The 22841-nt window shown below is 39.0% G+C and overlaps 1 protein-coding gene across 1 annotated transcript in view; it reads left to right on the forward strand.

Annotated features, from left to right (window-relative positions):
- Positions 1–22457, forward strand: part of TIGAR (TP53 induced glycolysis regulatory phosphatase) — a 32226-nt gene extending 9769 nt beyond the window's left edge. The window contains exons 2-6 of the mRNA XM_003820340.6: positions 472–509; positions 6197–6318; positions 19114–19191; positions 20562–20672; positions 21550–22457. Coding sequence (XP_003820388.1) covers positions 472–509; positions 6197–6318; positions 19114–19191; positions 20562–20672; positions 21550–21981 — 781 coding nt within the window. The 3' untranslated portion in view covers positions 21982–22457. The remainder of the gene's footprint in view (positions 1–471; positions 510–6196; positions 6319–19113; positions 19192–20561; positions 20673–21549) is intronic.
- Positions 22458–22841: the final 384 nt, after the last annotated feature.

Genomic DNA, 22841 nt, shown 5'->3' on the forward strand with positions numbered 1-22841 from the left:
AAGAGAAGGCAGGGGGTTCTGAAGGTTTGTGCACATCTCTCCCATTCCATTCAGATTCTCTTTCACTTACTCATTCAGTCCAGCAATGAATAGACTGACTCTCACGTTTTTGTTCCTGCTGCCAGTAAGAGTAGTTTTGATCGATATATTTCTTTTAACAAAATTATTTGGCTGAAATGTTATTTGCATTATATTTTTCAGTAGGATTTTCCACCTGCAATTCACTTAAGATTGGTTCCTGATCTACACGTTTTAGTTTGGAGTAGTTTGAAATTCTTAGCTCTTCATTAAAGAAGACAATTGCAAATATTAGTTTAGAATAAATTGTTTTTACAGGTTGGATTATGAAGTGTGTTACAAGTTTCATATGATATTTTTATGAGTATCACCACACTTGATTGCTCATTTTTTTCCTCCTCTCAAAAACAGTATAATTTGGCTAATAAGGTTCTCCTTCTCTTTCTATTTTAGTGGAGAAACAAGATTTAACAAGGAGAAAATAATCCAAGGTTGGTATAATCCGATTGTTATTTTAGCTCTCACCCTTGTGTTAATAAGATGTGTGAGTTAAGCAGATTTGGTGGGGTGGGGTAGACTGGGGGCAGCACTCCATTGTGAATTGGGATTACAGAATCAAAGCATCATAACCACAGAAATATGATCAGGGCTGTTAGTAACCAGGAGGAATAAATCTCTCAAGTGAACTGGGTGTGAAGTACAGGTCTCCAAGTTATTCTTTATGTATGGCTTCAAAGTGGCTCTGTCAGCTGATTAATTATATTGGGTCTGGGTGTCTTAAAATATAAATGTCTGGATTTGAAATTATTTTATATTTGGAAACATGAAGTTTACTGACTGGTGTTAATGGTGTTTTTTTTCTGCTAAGATGGTTATTTTAATTTTAGTAGTAATAAAGGTTTAAAAAAAGAACTATTTTCACATGTGGTCGTTACTTTATTCTGAAGAGATTCTTTCTCCCTTTTTCTGTTAATTTGGACTCAGATCTTTTATTTGCCCTGTGATCCAGCTAGTCTGGCTTTTTAAGAATATCTTGAACTTTTGGCTAGACATGCTATTTCTGTGCTGTGATTATAAAAGCATTTAGTTTTATTTTTTTGGTTAGGGACTTCTGGGGTTTACAAAAACTGATTTTCATATTCCGTGTGCCTGACTCCCTTTTATGGACAATAACTGGTCTGATTCTCAAAGGAACCTTTGTTTTCAGACGAACTATGCCCCACCCAGGTTATCCTCTGGACTGAAGCCTCTTACCACCTGGCCTTTGGTATTGCTCATTTCTCTTATTTCCTAAGACATTGACAATGGAACGTCAAGAAAGTTTTTGTGTTCTTTTCCTGACCTTGTCAGTTGGATGCTTTAGTTCTTTAAGTTACAGCCTTTTGTGTATAAGCATTCAAGGCTCATGTATTTTTTTTTTTTTTTTTTTGAGTCAGGGTCTCACTGTGCCGCCCCAACCTGGAGTGCAGTGGTGCGATCTCGGCTCACTGCAACCTCCGCCTCCCAGGTTCAAGCGATTTCTCATGTCTCAGCCTCCTGAGTAGCTGGTATTACAGGCACATGCCCCCATGCCCAGCTAATTTTTGTATTTTTGGTAGAGGTGGTGTTTTGCCATGTTGGCCAGGCTGGTCTTGAACTCCTGACCTCAGGTGATATGCCTGCCTTAGCATCCCAAAGTGCTGGGATTACAGGCCTGAGCCGCTGCACCCGGCCTCAAGGCTTATATATTCCTAAGTACTGTTTTTGTTTGCATGCCCGTAGTTTTGACACGTGGTAATGTGGTAAGCATTCAGCACCAAGTATTTTCAATTCCCATTGAGTGACTTCCATTATAAATGCTTTTGTGTTCTGTCAGTATGGTTTATTTGATGATACTTCTTTGAAATGTGCTAATTATGGTCAGTTTTTATAATTCTTCCATTGTATGCTTCAGAAAAATGTATAATCCGTCATTGTTGGGACTGGAATTATATATAAAATAATCAGCCTTCTTGATTTTGTTTTTCAAATCTTACACACTTTATTAGCTTTATAAATGCACTAGTTTGCCTGCATGTCCTAAATATCAATTTATGAGTGCAGTATTTTTAATTTCCTGCTGCAGTGGCCAGTTTGCCCTTTAATACTTGGAATTCTATCCATTTTTGGTTTCTGTGTTCTGCTTTTGTATCGACTGAGGTTATTTTATTAGGCTTATACAAGTTTAAATGATTGCATCTTCTGAGTAAATTGGATCACTGATTTTCTTATAGTGGTCCCCAAATCCTTAGTGAGACTTTTATCATAAAGTCTTATTTTTCTGACAGTAATATAGCTACTTGAGCTGTTTTGGGGATGGAATTTCACTGGTATGTATTTTTCCATCTCATTCCTTTCACTCTTTGTGTATACTCATGTTTAAGTGTTATCTCATAAATAGTATGTAGCTAAATTTTGGCTCTTTTGAAAATATATATAAGTTGTTTTTTTTTTTTTTTTTTGAGACAGAGTCTTGCTCTGTCACCCAGGGTGGAGTGCAATGGCGCGATCTCAGCTCACTGCAACCTCTGCCTCCCGGGTTCAAGCAATTCTCCTGCCCGAGACTCCCGAGTAGCTGGGATTACAGGTTCCCGGCACCACACCTGGCTCATTTTTTAAATTTTTATTTATTTATTTATTTTGAGACGGAGTCTCACTCTGTTGCCCAGGCTGGAGTGCAATGGTGTGATCTCGGCTCCTGCAACCTCCACCTCCCGGGTTCAAGCGATTCTCCTGTGTCAGCCTCCTGAGTAGCTGGGATTACAGGTGCGCACTACCAGGCTCAGCTAATTTTTGTATTTTTAGTAGAGACGGGGTTTTACCACATTGGTCAGGCTGGTCTCGAACTGACCTGGTGATCCACCCACCTCGGCCTCCCAAAGTGCTGGGATTGCAGGCGTTAGCCACCGCGCCTGGCCTAATTTTTGTATTTTTAGTAGAGACGGGGTTTCACCATGTTGGCCAGGCAGGTCTCAAACTCCTGACCTCAGGTGACCCACCTGCCTTGGCCTCCCAAAGTGTTGGGATTACAGGCGTGAGCCACCACGCTTGGCCTAGAATCTGTCTTTTAACTGGCAGTAGTGACTGTTTGCCTTTATTCTGGTCACTGATGTGTTTCGATTTTTTTTCCCCTTCTTTTTATAGTCTTTCTTTTTTTAATCTTACCTGCTTTTACTTCTTAAGTTCTTGGTTTTTTTCCTGTTCCACACTTTCTTACTTTCCCCACTACCTTTGAAATGATGTACCATTTCCATTCTTTTCAAGGTTATCTTAAAATTCTTACCCTCATACCTGTCTTAGCCAAGGCTGCTGTAACAGAGTATCATGGACCCAGTGGCTTAAACAATACACAGTTCTAGAGACTGTGAATTCCAAGATCAGGGTGCCAGCAGATCCAGTGTCTGTGGAGGACCTGATTCCTGGTTTGCGGACTGCTGTCTTCTGGTTAATATCCTCACATGGCAGAGAGATAGATCGAGAACACTTACAAGGACACTAATCCTGTTCATGAGGGCTCCACCCTAGGATCTAATCACCTCCCAAAGGCCTGCCTCCTAGTACGATCACATTGAGGGTTAGGATGTCAACATTTGAATTTTGGGGGGACACATTTACTCTGACAATACCTAATAAAGTATAATATTAATATCCCGTCTCCCAAAAAATACAAAGAACTTGTCTAGTCGCTTAGTCCTGTCTTTTTTTAATTGCTTGAGGTAGACATTATTATCTTCATTTGTTTAGATGGCATTTAAATTTATGAATATATTTGCAAGTTTCTCTGCTCCTCATTTGTTTTCGTCTCAGACCATTCCTGAAGTACGTTCTTTGAAAAGTCCTCTAGTGTGTGTAGAGCAGCTGGTGGTAAACATAGTGGTTTCAGTCGGTACACACTTGTAACTGATGATTTTCTCAGCACTTGGAAGAGAGCATTCTGCAGTTTTGGTTCCATTTTTCCTGCTAAGAAGTTTCTATCAGCTAACTGGTGTTCCATGGTAGGAAATATGTCTTTCTCTGTAACTTCCTTTAAACTCTTCAATTTTGATATTCTTTAGTTTCTCATAATATATCTAGGGGGAATTTTTTTTAATGTATCCTGCTCGATGTACATATGTTTTCTTATTCTGTGAAATTCTTAGCTATTTTCTTTTCATATTCCTCTCCTTCATTTTTTCTATTCTTTTATTTTTTTGAGATGGAGTTTCACTCCTGTTGCCCAGGCTGGAGTGCAGTGGTGTGATCTTGGCTCACTGCAACCTCCGCCTCCTGGGCTCAAGCGATTCTCCTGCCTCAGCCTTCCAAGTAGCTGGGATTACAGGCGTGCTCCACCATGCCCAACTAATTTTGTATTTTTAGTAGAGACAGGATTTCGCCATGTTGGCCAGTCTGACTTTGAACTCCTGACCTCGAGTGATCCACCCCCCTCGGCCTCCCAAAGTGCTGGGATTGCAGGCGTGAGCCACCACGCCCAGCCATTTTTTTTTTCTATTCCTTTAGAGTTCCAATTAGATGCATGTTATAGACTGAATGTTTTTCTTCCCAAAAGTTACATGTTGAAATCATAATTCCCAATATGATGACATTAGGAGGTGGGGTCTTTGGGCGGTTATTAGGTCACAAGGGTGCAGCCCTCATGAATGGAATTTATTCAAGAGACACCAGAGAGCTCTTTCCTCTTTGTGCCGTGGGAGCACTGAAGGAGAAGTCAGCAGCCTGTAATGTGGAGAGGCCCTCACCAGAACCCAACCATGATGGTACCCTCACCTCAAACTTCCAGCCTCCAGAACTGTGAGAAATAAATATCTGTTGTTAACAAGCCACCCAGTCTGTAGTACTTTGTTACAGCAACTAAGACAATGCATCGTTAGGAGTTCTCATTCTTTCCTTTAGAACTCTAATATATCTGAGCTATGCTCTATCTCCTTGTATCTGTGCTGTGTACTGGGTAATATCTTCTGCCCTGTCTTTGAGTTCATTAAACCTCCTTTCATCTGAATCTCTGTTTATCCATTGAGGGGCCCTCCAGCCCCCAGCAATCCTGATTTTTATTATTAAAAGATCTATTTGGTTATTTTAGAAAATTGTCTACTTATTTTTGATGCTTACTGTTACTTGCTTATTTTGTGACTCTGTCTCTATGTTTTATTCATAGTTATTGTAAATTCCCTATTTGCTGATTTCAATGTCTGAAGTCTTGATGGGTGGCTTTGGTTTATGGTAGATTATTTTCTTGTGTGTTGAATCTTTGGCTAAACAATTATTTGTTCTAAATTAGTGGAAAACCTGTTAGCCTCTTTTGAGAATGCTTTGCTCTGAAAAGGATTTGCATTTTATTTTACCACAGGCCTGAGGCTGCATTAAGTCTCCTTACAGGAGCCCTTGCTCCCAAGAATGTTGTGTTTAGTCCTCCCGCTTGCCGTCCCCTCCAGCAGGCCTCCTCTCCCAGCCCCACCAGCGTGTCCTCATAGTCCACCACCTTCATTTTTTTCATGTCGGTATTCACAGTTCAGCTCAGGGCTTTGGGGTTGCTTTACTTTGTCCCTTGGAGATTTTTTGTATGTTCTGTGGGCCCAGCAATGCAGCACACACACAGACACACACACTCACACACACACACTCACACACATACACCATTTAGATCTTTAGTAGGAGGTCCCTTCAGAGTGTCCAGCCAACCGTTATCCTGGAAATAGAGGTTTCAAAGCATTTTTAAAATGAAAAAGACAAAGAAACGAAGGGAGGAAGGAAAGAGGAAAAGTAATACCATTATAATACTGAGCATTTGGATGATGGGAATAAAGAAGGAAAAAACTTTTAGATGGTGGTCCTACCGCCCCAACACAGTACCTGTAAGATCAGAGCCAATTAATGAAGAGATGGGCAAACATAAAAGAGGGAAAAGCTAAGACATTTCTATCTCATCATCACCTAATTCCCATTAGGCAAGCATTCTTTTGGAAAATAATTGAATACCTGAGCCTTTATAGACTTATAACTTATTTTTACTTGCTAATAACTCCCTGAAAAGTTACGTGGAAGAGTACTTAAAAAATCTTTCATTAAAATTTAGATAAATGCAGCTTATATTTTCTACATGTGATTTATACATCTCTGATATGTAGTTTTGAATGTTATTGTTCCTCTTCTTAATACATCACAGGACAAGGAGTAGATGAACCTCTTTCAGAAACTGGATTTAAACAAGCAGCAGCTGCTGGTATATTTCTGAATAATGTGAAGTTTACTCATGCTTTCTCCAGTGATCTCATGAGGACAAAGCAGGTACATTTATTTATTTATTTATTTATTTTGAGACAGAGCGTCACTCTATGCCCAGGCTGGAGTGCAGTGGTGCAGTCTCTGTTCACTGCAACCTCCATCTCCCGGGTTCAAGTGATTCTGATGCCTCAGCCTCCCAAATAGCTGGGATTACAGGTGTGTGCCACCACACCTAGCTAATTTTTGTATTTTTAGTAGAGATGGGGTTTTACCATGTTTGTTGCTGGTCTCAAACTCCTAACCTCAGGTGATCCACCCGCCTCAGCCTCCCAAAGTGCTGGGATTACAGGCGTGAGCCACCACACGCAGCAACAGGTGAGTTTAGAGTCAAGGTCTAGGCTGATGTGCCAAAAGTCTCAACAATTGTATAATCTTGAAAAATCTGCTACCAGAGTCTGTAGGGAATTAAATCCCAAACAGACATGACCTTCCTCAACAGAACTTATTTATTTTAATTTTATTTTGTACTTTTTTAAAAAATTAATTTTTAAATTAGAGTAGCCTAGAAAAAAAAGTCCAGCAAGAATATAAATAAGCTATTATGAGAGAGAGCAGGGAAAATGACAGGAGAAATTAATCCACCGTGACATCAGGTATTAGGATTACCAGATAGAGTAAGAAACCACTATGTCACTGTAAAGAAATAAAAGACTTGTTAGAAATATCTTCAGGGAACAGATTACTATAAAAATGAAAAACCAGTTGGGCATGGTAGCTCATGCCTGTGATCCCTGCACTTTGGGAGGCCGAGGCAGGTGGATCACTTGAGGTCAGGAGTTCAAGACCAGCCTGGCCAACATGGTGAAACCCTATCTCCACTACAAATACAAAAATTAGCCGGGTGTGGTGGCGTGCACCTTAATCCCAGCTACTTGGGAGGCTGAGGCAGGAGAATCGCTTGAACACAGGAGGCAGAGGTTGCAGTGAGCCAAGATCGTGCCGTTGCATGGTTGGGCTACAGAGCAAGACTCTTGTCTCGAAAATAAAAAAAAAGTAAAATAAAAACGAACCCAGTCTACTTCTAAAAACTCCATGGAAGGAGAGTTTTGTGACCAACTGTGAGTGAGGTATTGTTGGAATTTCATCTCCCCTATAAACAATTAGAAAATGTGACAAAATATGTGAAACCACTGTTTTCAGATATTAGACTTTGGGCACTGTGGGCCTATGATGCCTGAATGAAGTAGAACAAAGAAGGTGAGCCCTAGGAGTGTCCTGGTTTTCTGGCTGAAGCAATTTCCAGACTCTGGTAGGGGAAGCCAAGTAGTGCTTAGAGGTCTCCGTGAGTTAAGGAGACAAAACTTGGAATTTGGGGAGGTTAATTTTTACATAACTTAAATTTGTGGGGCAGAGTAATGGAAGAAAGACGTGGATAGACAAAGAACTCTAGAAATATGTACAAGAATTTCTTTAAATTGAAACATTTCTTGAAACAAATGATAATGGAAACACAACATACCAAAACCTGTGGGATACAGCAAAAATATTAGGGAAATTTTAGCTGGAAGTACCTACATCAAAAAAGAAGAAAAACTCCAAATAAACATCTAACAATGCATCTTAAAGAACTAGAAAAGCCACTTTGGGAGGCCGAGATGGGAGGATTGCCTGAGCTCAGGTGTTCAAGACCAGCCTGGGCAATACGGTGAAACACCGTCTCCACTGAAATAACAAATCAGCCTGGCGTGGTGGCGGGCACCTGTAATCCCAGCTACTTAGCAGGCTGAGGCATGAGAATTGCTTGAACCTGGGAGGCAGAGGTTGCAGTGAGCTGAGATTGTGCCACTGCACTCCAGCCTGGGCAACAAAGCAAAACTTTGTCTCAAAAAAAAAAAAAGAAAGAAAGAAAGAAAGAACTAGAAAAGCAAGAGTAAACCAAATCCAAAATTATTAGAAGAAAAATAATAATGATCAGAGCACAAATAATTGAAATTGAAATGAAGACTCCAAAAGATCAGTGAAATGATAAATTGGTATTTTGAAAAGATAAAATTGACAGACCTTTAGGTAGATTTAACTAAGAAGATAAAGATCCAAATAGGTAATATCAGATGAAAAAGGAGATATTACAACCAATATCTCAGAAATTCAAAGGAGCATTAAGGGCTACTATCAGCAACTATATGCCAAAAAATTGGAAAATCTAGAGGAAATGCACAAATTCGTAGACACATGCAACCTACCAAGATTGAACCAGGAAGAAATCCAAAGCCTAAACAGAATAATAACAAGTAACAAGATTGAAGCCATTATAAAAGTCTCCCAGTAAAGAAGAGTCTGGGACCTGATGGCTTCACTGCTGAATTCTACCAAACATCTAAAGTACTAATACCAATCCTACTGAAACTATTCCATAAAATAGAGGAGGAGGGAATACTTCCAAACTTATTCTGTGAGGCCAGTAGTATCCTGATACCAAAACCAGACAAAGACACATTAAAAGAAGAAAACTACAGGCCAGTATTCCTGATGAAGATTGACACAAAAATCCTTAACAAAATACTAGCAAACCAAATTCAACAATACCATTAGAAAGATCATTCTACCTGACTGAGGGGGATTAATCCCAGGGATGCAAGGATGTTTCAACATAAACAAGTGAATCAATGTGATACATTATATCAACAGAATAAAGGACAGAAACCATATGATCATTTCAATTGAGGCTGAAAAAGCATTTGATAAAATCTAACATCCCTTCATGATGAAAACCCAAAAACAACCTAGGTATGGAAGGAACAATATAAAACAGCACAGTAAAAGCCTCAACACAATAAAAGCCATATGCAATAGACCCACAGCTTATATCATACTGAGTGAGGAGAAACTGAAAGCCTTTCCTCTAAGATCTAGAACAAGACAAGGATGCCCATTTTCACCACTGTTATTCAACGTAGTACTGGAAGTCTTAGCTGGAGCAATCAGACAAGAGAAAGAAATAAAGAACATTTAAATCGGAAAGGAAGAAATCAAATTATCCTTGTTTGCAGATGATAGGATCTTATATTTGGAAAAACCTGAAAACCCCACCAAAAAACAATTAGAACTGATACATTCGGTAAAGTTGCAGGATGCAAAGCAAGATACAAAAATCAGTAGCATTTGAATATGCCAACAATGAATAATCTGAAAAAGAAGAAGTAATCTCATTTACAGTAGCCACAAATAAAATTAAATACTCAGGAATTAACCAAAGAAGTGAAAGAGCTCCACAAGGAAAACTATAAGACACTGATGAAAGAAGTTAAAGAGGACAACAAAGAAATGGAAAGATATTCTAGATTCATAGATTAGAAGAGTCAATATTGTTAAAATGTTCATACTACCCAAAGCAATCTACAGATTCAATGCAATTTCTATCAAAATACCAATGACATTCTTCACAGAAGTAGAAAAAAGCATCCTAAAATTTATGTGGAACTGCAAAAGACCCAGAATGGCCAAAGCCATCCTTAGCAAAAACAAAATTGGAAGAATCACAGTACCTGACTTCAAATTATACAAAGAGCTATAGAAACCAAAATAGCATGGTACTGACATAAAAACAGACACATAGACCAATAGACCAGAATAGAGAACCCAGAAACAAATCCATGCATCTGCAGCAAATTCACTTTTGACAAAGATGCCAAGAAGATACATTGGGAGAGTCTCTTCAATAAATAGTGCTTGGAAAACTGGATATCCATATACAGAAGAATGAAACTAGACCCCTGTCTTTCTGCATATACAAATATCAAATAAAATGGATTGAAGACTTAAATCTAAGACCTCAAACTATGAAATTACTACAAGAAAACATTGGGGAAACTCTCCAGAACATTGTTCTGGCCAGAGATTTCTTGAGCAATAACCTGCAAGCACAGGCAACCAAAGCAAAAATGGACAAATGGGATCACATCAAGTTTAAAAGCTTTGGTGCAGCAAAGGAAACAATCAACAAAGTGAAGAGACAACCCACAGAATGGGAGAAAATATTTGTAAACTACCCATCTGACAAGGGATTAATAACCAGAGTATATAAGGAGCTCAAACAGCTTTATAGGAAAAAATCTAATAATCCAACTAAAAATGGGCAAAATGTCTGAATAGATGTTTCTCAAAAGAAGACATACAAATGACAAAGCGGGGGGGGGCGGTTCCAAGATGGCCGATTAGGAACAGCTCCAGTCTGCAGCTCCCAGCGTGAGCGACGCAGAAGACGGGTGATTTCTGCATTTCCAACTGAGCTTTGAAGACAGTAGTGGTTCTCCCAGCATGGAGTTTGAGATCTGAGAACGGACAGACTGCCTCCTCACATGGGTCCCTGACCCCTGAGTAGCTTAACTGGGAGGCACCCCCCAGTAGGAGCAGACTGACACCTCACACGGCCAGGTACCCCTCTGAGACGAAACTTCCAGAGGAGCGATCAGGCAGCAACATTTGCTGTTCAGCAATATTTGCTGTTCTGCAGCCTCCACTGCTGATACCCAGGCAAACAGGGTCTGGAGTGGACCTCCAGCAAACTCCAACAGACCTGCAGCTGAGGATCCTGACTGTTAGAAGGAAAACTAACAAACAGAAAGGACATCCATACCAAAACCCCATCTGTACGTCACCATCATCAAAGACCAAAGGTAGATAAAACCACAAAGTTGGGGAAAGAACAGAGCAGAAAAACTGAAAATTCTAAAAATCAGAGCGCCTCTCCTCCAAAGGAACGCAGCTCCTCACCAGCAACGGAACAAAGCTGGACGGAGAATGACTTTGACGAGCTGAGAGAAGAAAGCTTCAGATGGTCAAACTTCTCTGAGCTAAAGGAGGAAGTTCGAACCCATTGCAAAGAAGTTAAAAACCTTGAAAAAAGATCAGACGAATGGCTAACTAGAATAACCAATGCAGAGAAGTCCTTAAAGGACCTGATGGAGCTGAAAACCATGGCATGAGAACTACGTGATGAATGCACAAGCTTCAGTAGCCAATTTGATCAACTGAAAGAAAGGGTATCAGTGATTGAAGATCAAATGAATGAAATGAAGTGAGAAGAGAGGTTTAGAGAAAAAAGAATAAAAAGAAACGAACAAAGCCTCCAAGAAATATGGGACTATGTGAAAAGACCAAATCTATGTCTGATTGGTGTACCTGAAAGTGATGGGGAGAATGGAACCAAGTTGGAAAACACTCTGCAGCATATTATCCAGGAGAACTTCCCCAACCTAGCAAGGCAGGCCAACATTCAAATTCAGGAAATACAGAGAATGCCACAAAGATACTCCTTGAGAAGAGCAACTCCAAGACACATAATTGTCAGATTCACCAAAGTTGAAATGAAGGAAAAAATGTTAAGGGCAGCCAGAGAGAAAGGTCAGGTTACCCACAAAGGGAACCCCATCAGACTAACAGCAGATCTCTCGGTAAAAACTCTACAAGCCAGAAGAGAGTGGGGGCCAATATTCAACATTCTCAAAGAAAAGAATTTTCAACCCAGAATTTCATATCTAGCCAAACTAAGCTTCATAAGTGAAGGAGAAATAAAATCCTTTACAGACAAGCAAATGCTGAGAGATTTCGGCACCACCAGGCCTGCGCTACAAGAGCTCCTGAAGGAAGCACTAAACATGGAAAGGAACAACCAGTACCAGCCACTGCAAAAACATGTCAGATTGTAAAGACCATCAATGCTAGGAAGAAACTGCATCAACTAATGAGCAAAATAAGCAGCTAACATCATAATGACAGGATCAAATTCACACATAACAATATTAACCTTAAATGTAAATGGGCTAAATGCTCCAATTAAAAGACACAGACTGGCAACTTGGATAAAGAGTCAAGACCCATCAGTGTGCTGTATTCAGGAAATCCGTCTCACATGCAGAGACACACCTAGGCTCAAAATAAAGGGATGGAGGAAGATCTACCAAGCAAATGGAAAACAAAAAAAGGCAGGGGTTGCAGTCCTAGTCTCTGATAAAATGGACTTTAAACCAGCAAAGATCAGAAGAGACAAAGGCCATTACATAATGGTAAAGGGATCAATTCAACAAGAAGTGCTAACTATCTTAAATATATATGCACCCAATATAGGAGCACCCAGATTCATAAAGCAAGTCCTTAGTGACCTACAAAGAGACTTCAACTCCCACACAATAATAATGGGAGAATTTAACACCCCACTGTCAGCATTAGACAGATCAACAAGACAGAAAGTTAACAAGGATATCCAGGAATTGAACTCAACTCTGCACCAAGCACACCTAGTAGACATCTACAGAACTCTCCACCCCAAATCAACAGAATATACATTCTTCTCAGCACCACACTGCACTTATTCCAAAATTGACCACATAGTTGGAAGTAAAGCATTCCTCAGCAAATGCAAAAGAACAGAAATTATAACAAACTGTCTCTCAGACCATAGTGCAATCAAACTAGAACTCAGAATTAAGAAACTCACTCAAAGCCACTCAACTACATGGAAACTGAACAACCTGCTCCTGAATGACTACTGGGTACATAACGAAATGAAGGCAGAAATAAAGATGTTCTTTGAAACCAATGAGAACAAAGAGACAACATACCAGAATCTCTGGGACACATTTAAAGCAGTGTGTAGAGGGAAATTTATAGCACTAAATGCTCACAGGAGAAAGCAGGAAAGATCTAAAATTGGCACCCTAACATCACAATTAAAAGAACTAGAGAAGCAAGAGCAAACAAATTCAAAAGCTAGCAGAAGGCAAGAAATAACTAAGATCAGAGCAGAACTGGAGGAGACAGAGAAACAAAAAACCCTTCCAAAAATCAATGAATCCAGGAGCTGGTTTTTTGAAAAGATCAACAAAATTGATAGACCGCTAGCAAGACCAATAAAGAAAAGAGAGAAGAATCAAATGGAAGCAATAAAAAATGATAAAGGGGATATCACCACAGATCCCACAGAAATACGAACTACCATCAGAGAATACTATAAACACCTCTACACAAATAAACTAGAAAGTCTAGAAGAAATGGATAAATTCCTCGACACCTACACCCTCCCAAGACTAAAACAGGAAGAAGTTGAATCTCTGATTAGACCAGTAACAGGCTCTGAAATTGAGGCAATAATTAATAGCTTACCAACCAAAGAAAGTCCAGGACCAGATGGATTCACAGCCGAATTCTTCCAGAGGTATGAGGAGGAGCTGGTACCATTCCTTCTGAAACTATCCCAATGAATAGAAAAAGAGGGAATCCTCCCTAACTCATTTTATGAGGCCAGCATCATCCTGATACCAAAGCCTGGCAGAGACACAACAAAAAAAGAATTTTAGACCAATATCCCTGATGAACATCGATGCAAAAATCCTCAATAAAATACTGGCAAACCGAATCCAGCAGCACAACAAAAAGCTTATCCACCATGATCAAGTGGGCTTCATCCCTGGGGTGCAAGGCTGGTTCAACATATGCAGATCAATAAACGTAATCCAGCATATAAACAGAACCAAAGACAAAAACCACATGATTATCTCAATAGATGCAGAAATGGCCTTTGACAAAATTCAACAGCCCTTCATGCTAAAAACTCTCAATAAATTAGATATTGATGGGACGTATCTAAAAATAATAAGAGCTATTTATGACAAACCCACAGCCCATATCATACTGAATGGGCAAAAACTGGAAGCATTCCCTTTGAAAACTGGCACAAGACAGGGATGCCCTCTCTCACCACTCCTATTCAACATAGTGTTGGAAGTTCTGGCCAGGGCAATTAGGCAGGAGAAAGAAATAAAGGGTATTCAATTAGGAAAAGAGGAAGCCAAATTGTCCCTGTTTGCAGATGACATGATTGTATATCTAGAAAACCCCATTGTCTCAGCCCAAAATCTCCTTAAGCTGATAAGCAACTTCAGCAAAGTCTCAGGATACAAAATCAATGTGCAAAAATCACAAGCCTTATTATACACCAATAACAGACAAACAGCCAAATCATGAGTGAACTCCCATTCACAATTGCTTCAAAGAGGATAAAATACCTAGGAATCCAACTTACAAGGGATGTGAAGGACCTCTTCAAGGAGAACTATAAACCACTGCTCAATGAAATAAAAGAGGACACAAACAAATGGAAGAACATTCCATGCTCATGGATAGGAAGAATCAATATCGTGAAAATGGCCATACTGCCCAAGGTAATTTATAGATTCAATGCCATCCCCTTCAAGCTACCAATGACTTTCTTCACAGACTTGGAAAAAACTACTTTAAAGTTCATATGGAACCAAAAAAGAGCCCACATTGCCAAGTCAATCCTAAGCCAAAAGAACAAAGCTGGAGGCATCACACTACCTGACTTCAAACTATGCTACAAGGCTACAGTAACCAAAACAGCATGGTACTGGTACCAAAACAGAGATACAGACCAATGGAACAGAACAGAGCCCTCAGAAATAATACCACACATCTACAACTATCTGATCTTTGACAAACCTGACAAAAACAAGAAATGGGGAAAGGATTCCCTATTCAACAAATGGTGCTGGGAAAACTGGCTAGCCATATGTAGAAAGCTGAAACTGGATCCCTTCCTTACACCTTATACAAAAATTAATTCAAGATGGATTAAAGACTTACATGTTAGACCTAAAACCATAAAAACCCTAGAAGAAAACCTAGGCAACACCATTCAGGACATAGGCATGGGCAAGGACTTCATGACTAAAACACCAAAAGCAATGGCAACAAAAGCCAAAGTTGACGAATGTGATCTAATTTAACTAAAGAGCTTCTGCACAGCAAAAGAAACTACCATCAGAGTCAACAGGCAACCTACAGAATGGGAGAAAATTTTTCCAATCTACTCATCTGACAAAGGGCTTATATCCAGAATCTGCAAAGAACTCAAACAATTTTGCAAGAAAAAAACAACCCCATCAACAAGTGGGCAAAGGATATGAACAGACACTTCTCAAAAGAAGACGTTTATGTAGCCAACAGACAGATGAAAAAATGCTCATCATCACTGGCCATCAGAGAAATGCAAATCAAAACCACAATGAAATACCGTCTCACACCAGTTAGAATGGCAATCATTAAAAAGTCAGGAAACAACAGGTGCTGGAGAGGATGTGGAGAAATAGGAACACTTTTACACTGTTGGTGGGACTGTAAACAAGTTCAACCATTGTGGAAGACAGTGTGGCAATTCCTCAGGGATCTAGAACTAGAAATACCATTTGACCCAGCCATCCCATTACTGGGTATATACCCAAAGGATTATAAATCATGTGCTATAAAGACACATACACATGTATGTTTATTGCAGCATTATTTACAGTAGCAAAGACTTGGAACCAACCCAAATGTCCAATAATGATAGACTGGATTAAGAAAATGTGGCACATATACACCATGGAATACTATGCAGCCATAAAAAAGGATGAGTTCATGTCCTCTGTAGGGACATAGATGAAGCTGGAAACCATCATTCTCAGCAAACCATCGCAAGGACAAAAAACCAAACACCGCATTTTCTCACTCGTAGGTGGGAATTGAACAATGAGAACACTTGGACACAGGAAGGGGAACATCACACACCAGGGCCTGTTGTGGGATGAGGGGACGGGGGAGGGATAGCATTAGTAGATATACCTAATGTAAATGGCGAGTTAATGGATGCAGCACACCAACATGGCACATGTATACATATGTAACAAACCTGCACGTCATGCACATGTACCCTAGAACTTAAAGTATAATAAAAAATATATATTAAAAAAAAAACAAATGACAAAGAGACATATGAAAAAGTGCTCAACATCATTGGTAATCAGAGAAATGCATATCCAAACTACAATGAGTATTTTACCCCAGTTAAAATGGGTTTTATCCAAAAGACAGGCAATAACACATGCAGACAAGGCCATGGAGGAAAGGAAACCCTTGTATGCTGTTGGTGGGAATGTGAATTAGTACAACCACTGTGAAGAATTGTTTGGAGGGAGCTTCCTCAAAAAACTAAAAATAGAGCTACCATGTGATCCAGAAGTTCCACTGCTAGGTATGTACCCAAAGAAAGGAAATCAGGATATTGAAGAGATATCTGCACTCCCATATTACAGCACTTTTTACGGTAGCCGAGATTTGGAAATAATCCAAATGTCCATCAGCAGATGAATGGATAAAGGAAATGTACACACACAAACAATTAAGTACTTTTCAACCACAGAGAAGAATGAGATCCTGTCATTTGCAACAACATGGATGGAACTGGAGGTCATTATGTTAAGTGAAGTAAGCCAGGCACAGAAAGACAAACTTGTCATGTTCTCACTTATTTGTTGGAGCAAAAAATTAAAACAATTGAACTCATGGAGATAGAGAGTAGAAGGATGGTTACCAGAGTCTGGGAAAGGTAGTAGGGGGAGGTGTTGGGGAAGTGGGGATGGTTAATGGGTACAAAAAGAAAGAATGAATAAGACCTAGTATTTGATAGCGCAACAGGGTGGCTATAGTCAATAATAATGTAATTGTACATTTGAAAATAACTAAAAGGATATAATTGGATCATTCGTAACAAAAAGGATAAATGCTTATGGGGATGGATACCCTGCTTACCAGGATGTGATTGTCATGCATTGCATGGCTGTATCAAAGTGTCTCATGTGCCCCATAAATATATACATTTACTGTATACCCACAAAAATTAAAAATTAAAATACAAACAGAAAAAAGCCAAAAAATGAAAACCTCAGTGGAAGTACTGAAGTATAGATCACACACGGCTGAAGTGATCATTAATTTATAGATAAATATATGATAATAACCTAAATGTAGCACGGCATGATAGATTTAAAATATGAGAGTTTCGCTGGGCACAGTGGCTGATGCCTGAAATTGCAGCACTTTGGGAGGCCGAAGCAGGAAGATCACTTGAGCTCAGGAGTTTGAGACCAGCCTGGGCAACATAGGGAGACCTTGTCTCTACAGAAAATAAAAAAGTTAGCTGAGTGTGGTGGCACTTGCCTGTAGTCCCAGCTACTTGGGAGGCTGGGGTGGGAGGATCACTTGAGCTCAGGTAGTTGAGGCTGCAGTGAATCGTGATTGTGTCACTTCACTCCAGCCTGGGTGACAGAGCGAGACCCTGTCTCAAAAAAAAAAATCCCTTTAAAAAATAAATAAAATAGGAGAGTTTAGAAGACATGAAGAGCATGATGAGAAGTTCTAATGTCTTTCAGAAAGAGATAGCAGAGAGAATGGGAGGAAGAGGTGATATTCAGAGGTTACAGAATATTGACAATTTTACAGAATTTACAGAATTGTTGAAAGATCCAAGAAGTGTACCAAATCCCAACCAGGATAAATAAAGAAACCCATATCTACATTCATTATAGCAAAATTGCAAGACTCCAAAGAATGAGGAAAAAACCATCCTTTATTAAAGACCATTAGTTAGGCTGTCAGCAAATTTGTTCATATTGATGATTTCTTTATTGTGCTGAGAAATAACAAGGATTAACCTAGAGTTTTATACCCAGCAAGATTTTTTTCTGCTGTGTAGGTGAAATGACATTTCAGACAAAGAGATTCTGAAGTAACTTTGAAAGGAAAAATGAAAAAGAAGGAAAATAATTGCAGAAGGGAGATCTGAGTCTCAGAAAAGAATAGTGAGCAAAGAAGTTGGTAAAGGTTTAGGAAAATACAAGGAAATATTGACAGTACATATAAAACAGTATGATGATGATGTCTAATTTGTTGGGAAATGTGTTTTTAAAAAAGGCAGATCATGGACCTAAATTATTTCTACGTGACAGGGTCGCTTGTCAATCAAAAATTGCTAGACTTACAATGAGAGAAGGAAATGTGAATAAAAATGAGCTAAAGACAACAGAAACAGCCACATGACTTACCCGATGGAGTTATCAGACATGAGCTTTAAAATAACTATATTTTTGTATAGGTGAAAGATGTAGAATTTCAGTACAGAACTGTAATAAACTGTAAAAAAGAGCCAAATGCAAATTCTAGAACTAAAAATACAATTGGAATTAAGGCTCAATGGATGGGTTTAACAACAATTTAGACACATTTGAATGGCGAATTAAGGAATTAGAATGGGGATTAGTAAACATTTTCTGTAAAGAGCCAGATAGTAATTTTTTTTAGGGTTTATAGTCTATACAGTCTCTGTTAACACCTGTTCAAGTCTGTGGTAATAGCAAGAAAGCAGCCATCAACTGTGCATAAATGAATGCTGTGGCTGTGTCCCAGTAAAATACTTTATTTGCAAAAGCAGATGATGGTCTGGATTGTGCTGACTTCTGAACTAAAAGATAGGTTAGAAGAGAATATCAAAATCAGGAATGAAGAGACACAGATGTGTACACAGATGTACACAGAGAGGCAACTTTTGCAAAGGAAAATCATTTCTAGTTTTTTTTTTTTTTTTGAGATGGAGTCTCATTCTGTCACCCAGGCTGGAGTGCAGTGGTGCAATCTCAGCTCACGGCAACCTCCGCCTCCCAGGTTCAAGCGATTCTTCTGCCTCAGCCTCCCGAGTAGCTGGAACTACAGGTGCGTGCCACCACATCCGGCTAATTTTTTGTATTTTTAGTAGAGATAGGGTTTCACCATGTTGGCCAGGATGGTCTCGATCTCCTGACCTCATGATCCACCCGCCTCAGCCTCCCAAAGTGCTGGGATTACAGGTGTGAGCCACCGTGCCTGGTTCTAGTTCTTTTTTATTCACTAAGATGACATAGATTCTTTCAGTGCTTCCACCAGAATGGTGATTATTTTTATAAAGAAAGAAACAATTGTCTTGATTTTCAGACCATGCATGGAATTTTGGAGAGAAGCAAATTTTGCAAAGATATGACGGTAAAGTATGACTCAAGACTTCGGGAAAGGGTGAGTAACTTATTTACATATTGTTCTTCCCCATAAATTATCAGTAAGCCACCTCAGTTTGTCACTTGGCTAAAAGTTAAATGCATTTCTGCTAGGGATTTCGAATCAGTGAAAATATTTAAGAATCTACCATATGACAGTCACTGTTACATACCCTCGTATATAGGATCTTATTATTAAAATCAAACGAGACAAGCATCTTAAGGTATAAAAGAAGGTACGCTCATAAGAACTTAACACAGTATAGAAGAGTTTAAAGTAAAGGTGAAAAATATGGATATTGCATAATTTATGTAACCTAGCTACGCTGATGGAAAGCTAGATTTTCACTAGACTACCACTGATGTAAATAATGTTAAAATAAACATCTTTGTAGTTAATTCATTGTAGACCTATATATTTCTAGAAATGGACATCGGCGAGTGTGTACTTTTTTTAAGGCATTTATATACATATTGCCAAGTTGCCTTCCAGAAAACCTGTGCCAATTTATAGTCCCATGAATGACCTAGGAGAAAGTTTTGTTTTTTTACACCAACAATTGGTATTATTAGACTCTGTGATTTTCCAATTTAATAGCTTAACAATGTTGCCATGTGGCTGGCGTGGTGGCTTACGCTTGTAATCCCAGCACTTTGGGAGGCCAAGGTGGGCAGATCACTTGAGTTCAGGAGATTGAGACCATCCTGGCTAACATGGTAAAACACCATCTCTACTAAAAATACAAAAAATTAGCCAGGTGTGGTGGCATGCGCCTGTAGTCCCAGCTACTCAGGAGGCTGAGGCAAGAGAATCGTTTGAACCCAGGAGGCGGAGGTTGCAGTGAGCTGAGATCGTGCCACGGCACCCCAGCCTGGGTGACAGAGCGAGATTCCGTCTCAAAAAAAAAAAAAGAAAAAAAAAAGAAATAGATCTCTCATGTTAGCGTCTCTGAAACTCAACTTCCTTATAACTATGGTGATATATTTATTTAGCTATTTCATGGTGCTGTCATTGGGATCAAATGGGATAGTATGTGTGGATGGGAGATGGCTGAATTGGTACCTTGTGCATGTTAATCTCTAGTCCTATAATCTGTGCAAATCTCTGTATTTGTTCAATAAATGCCCACCATCTGCTTGAAATAGCAAGTTCTTCTAAAATAACCCATTTGGACATAGTGTACAACTTAAGATTTCAATTATATTTTCTAAGGTTCATGGCCCTCTACTGAGCACATTCTCATTATCAGTTCAGAGGAGATAGAATCAATTAAGTGGAGGAGAGTTAGCTTATTCCTGGGATGAATGTTCTAAATTTGCCATAAACATAAACTTAATTGTTATATTGCAATTTCATTTGAGAAACTGTTATCTATTGGACTGTTTCAGAAATACGGGGTTGTAGAAGGCAAAGCACTAAGTGAGCTGAGGGCCATGGCCAAAGCAGCCAGGGAAGAGTGCCCTGTATTTACACCGCCTGGAGGAGAGACGCTGGACCAGGTATGTGGCACTGCTGATGTCAGAATGGTTGAATTAAGACTCAAAATTAGATGTTTTGGAATTTTAGCTAAGCAGTTTGAAAGTTGCTTGGTTCATTCTCTTTTCCATTTTAAATTATCTATTTACTTAGCAAATTATTCTTTTCTATTTAAAATCTTATTTACTGTTCAGTTGCCTTTGTCATTATTGATAATGGACTTAAGGAAAGGTGTTATTAGATGGTACTTCTAAAAAAGACCTTTGAATATGAAGCAGTGGCTTAGTGGTGGGAGTGGAGTTCAAAGAGGGTGATCGGCAAGTCACTCGAGGTGAAATAACTCAAAACATGAAGTCTTCAAGCCTCTTGCTGCCTCCTCAGCTCTGTTCATGGTGGCATCCCTGTGCTCGCATTTCTTCGGAGTGTTCTGCTTCGAATTGCATATTGGTGATTCCCCCTAACCCACCACCACCTCCTTAATCTTTATTTTCTTGAAAATACTTTACATTACTTTAGTAAGGGAAGGATTTGTTGCTGCTGTTGTTCCAGTGGCACTGAAGTGCCAGAGACAGCTTCCTGGTTAGCACTGTTTTATGAGTTTCTGTTGGCTTGTAGATTTCCCTAACTAGACGGTAAGTGCTTTGAACTCAGGAATTGGGAATTGGATCTTCTTCATCTTGGTCTCCATGGTGCTTTCATAATTCCAGAAATGTGGTGGATACTTATATATGTCCGTGAAACTACTGATTGAACGAATAGAAATGTAGATTGAGATTCTTTTGCTTGTGTAGTACTTGGCATTCAATATTAGAAAAAAATCCAGTCAGTTATGTTCTATGTTAACGTTTTAAGGAAGTCATTAATGTCACTTTATTTTGACTTTTATTTCTTTTCTTGTAGGTGAAAATGCGTGGAATAGACTTTTTTGAATTTCTTTGTCAACTAATCCTGAAAGAAGCGGATCAAAAAGAACAGTTTTCCCAAGGATCTCCAAGCAACTGTCTGGAAACTTCTTTGGCAGAGATATTTCCTTTAGGAAAAAATCACAGCTCTAAAGTTAATTCAGACAGCGGTATTCCAGGATTAGCAGCCAGTGTCTTAGTTGTGAGTCACGGTGCTTACATGAGAAGTCTGTTTGATTATTTTCTGACTGACCTTAAGTGTTCCTTACCAGCCGCTCTGAGCAGATCTGAACTTATGTCAGTCACTCCCAATACAGGGATAAGTCTCTTTATCATAAACTTTGAGGAAGGAAGAGAAGTTAAACCAATGGTTCAGTGTATTTGTATGAACCTACAGGATCATCTAAATGGACTGACTGAAACTCGCTAAGGTTAAATCTGCATCAAAATCTAACCATTTTGAGCCTCTGAAGGGAGTGCCATTGGCTTTATTTACTTCTCTCCTCTGCTAGTTCTGATTTGGAAACAGTTAAAAGCCAATTTTTAGCTCAAGTGGAATCATAGCCACATAAAACTTTAATGGACAACCATATAGAATTAACTTATTTTGTCTAAGTACAGTTGGCATTTTCCAGAATAATTTTACCACCCTGCTACGTGTCATCTCTGGATTGCACGTGGATGATGAAGGAACTCAGCATTCAAAGTTGGAGGATTAGTAACCTTGTTACAACAGTTTCTTTCTCATTTTAATCTATTTTAATGGCTATTGGTAAGATACTGTATGTTTTTAGTATCTCATCCAGTGCTTAGAAGAAAGAATGGTTTGTAATTCCCAGTACATGTTTATATTGACTATGTGTTACATTTTTTAAATCCTTTAAATAAAAAATCCTTATAAATTTATGTAAAGCAAAATAACACTAACATGTTTTACATATAAATCAGCTATTGGAATTTTGTATTCTAGAGGGCTTGAAATGTGGATGAATACAGATTATGATTACAGAATGGTTTGGGGGAAGAAGTTAAAACATTTGATTTAAATACAGTAAAGAAAGAATCTTGGAGCAGAAGATAAAAGAACAGCCTTTTCTAAATAATGCCTTGCCAAAGTCAAGTCAATGGAAACCAGGAAAGCCAAAAAAATGAAGAATATCCACTTGCTTCTTATCTAACCTGTAGGCTGAAGAATTTCCAGTTTGAGGAAGGCTCTAAAGAAAGTAAACAGTTAACAGAACACCACACAGTAATCTCAGAATAAAAGAGGGACCTTCTTTGTAAAGAATG

Source organism: Pan paniscus, chromosome 10, assembly GCF_029289425.2.
Source record: "Pan paniscus chromosome 10, NHGRI_mPanPan1-v2.0_pri, whole genome shotgun sequence".
Classification (NCBI taxonomy): Eukaryota; Metazoa; Chordata; class Mammalia; order Primates; family Hominidae; genus Pan; species Pan paniscus.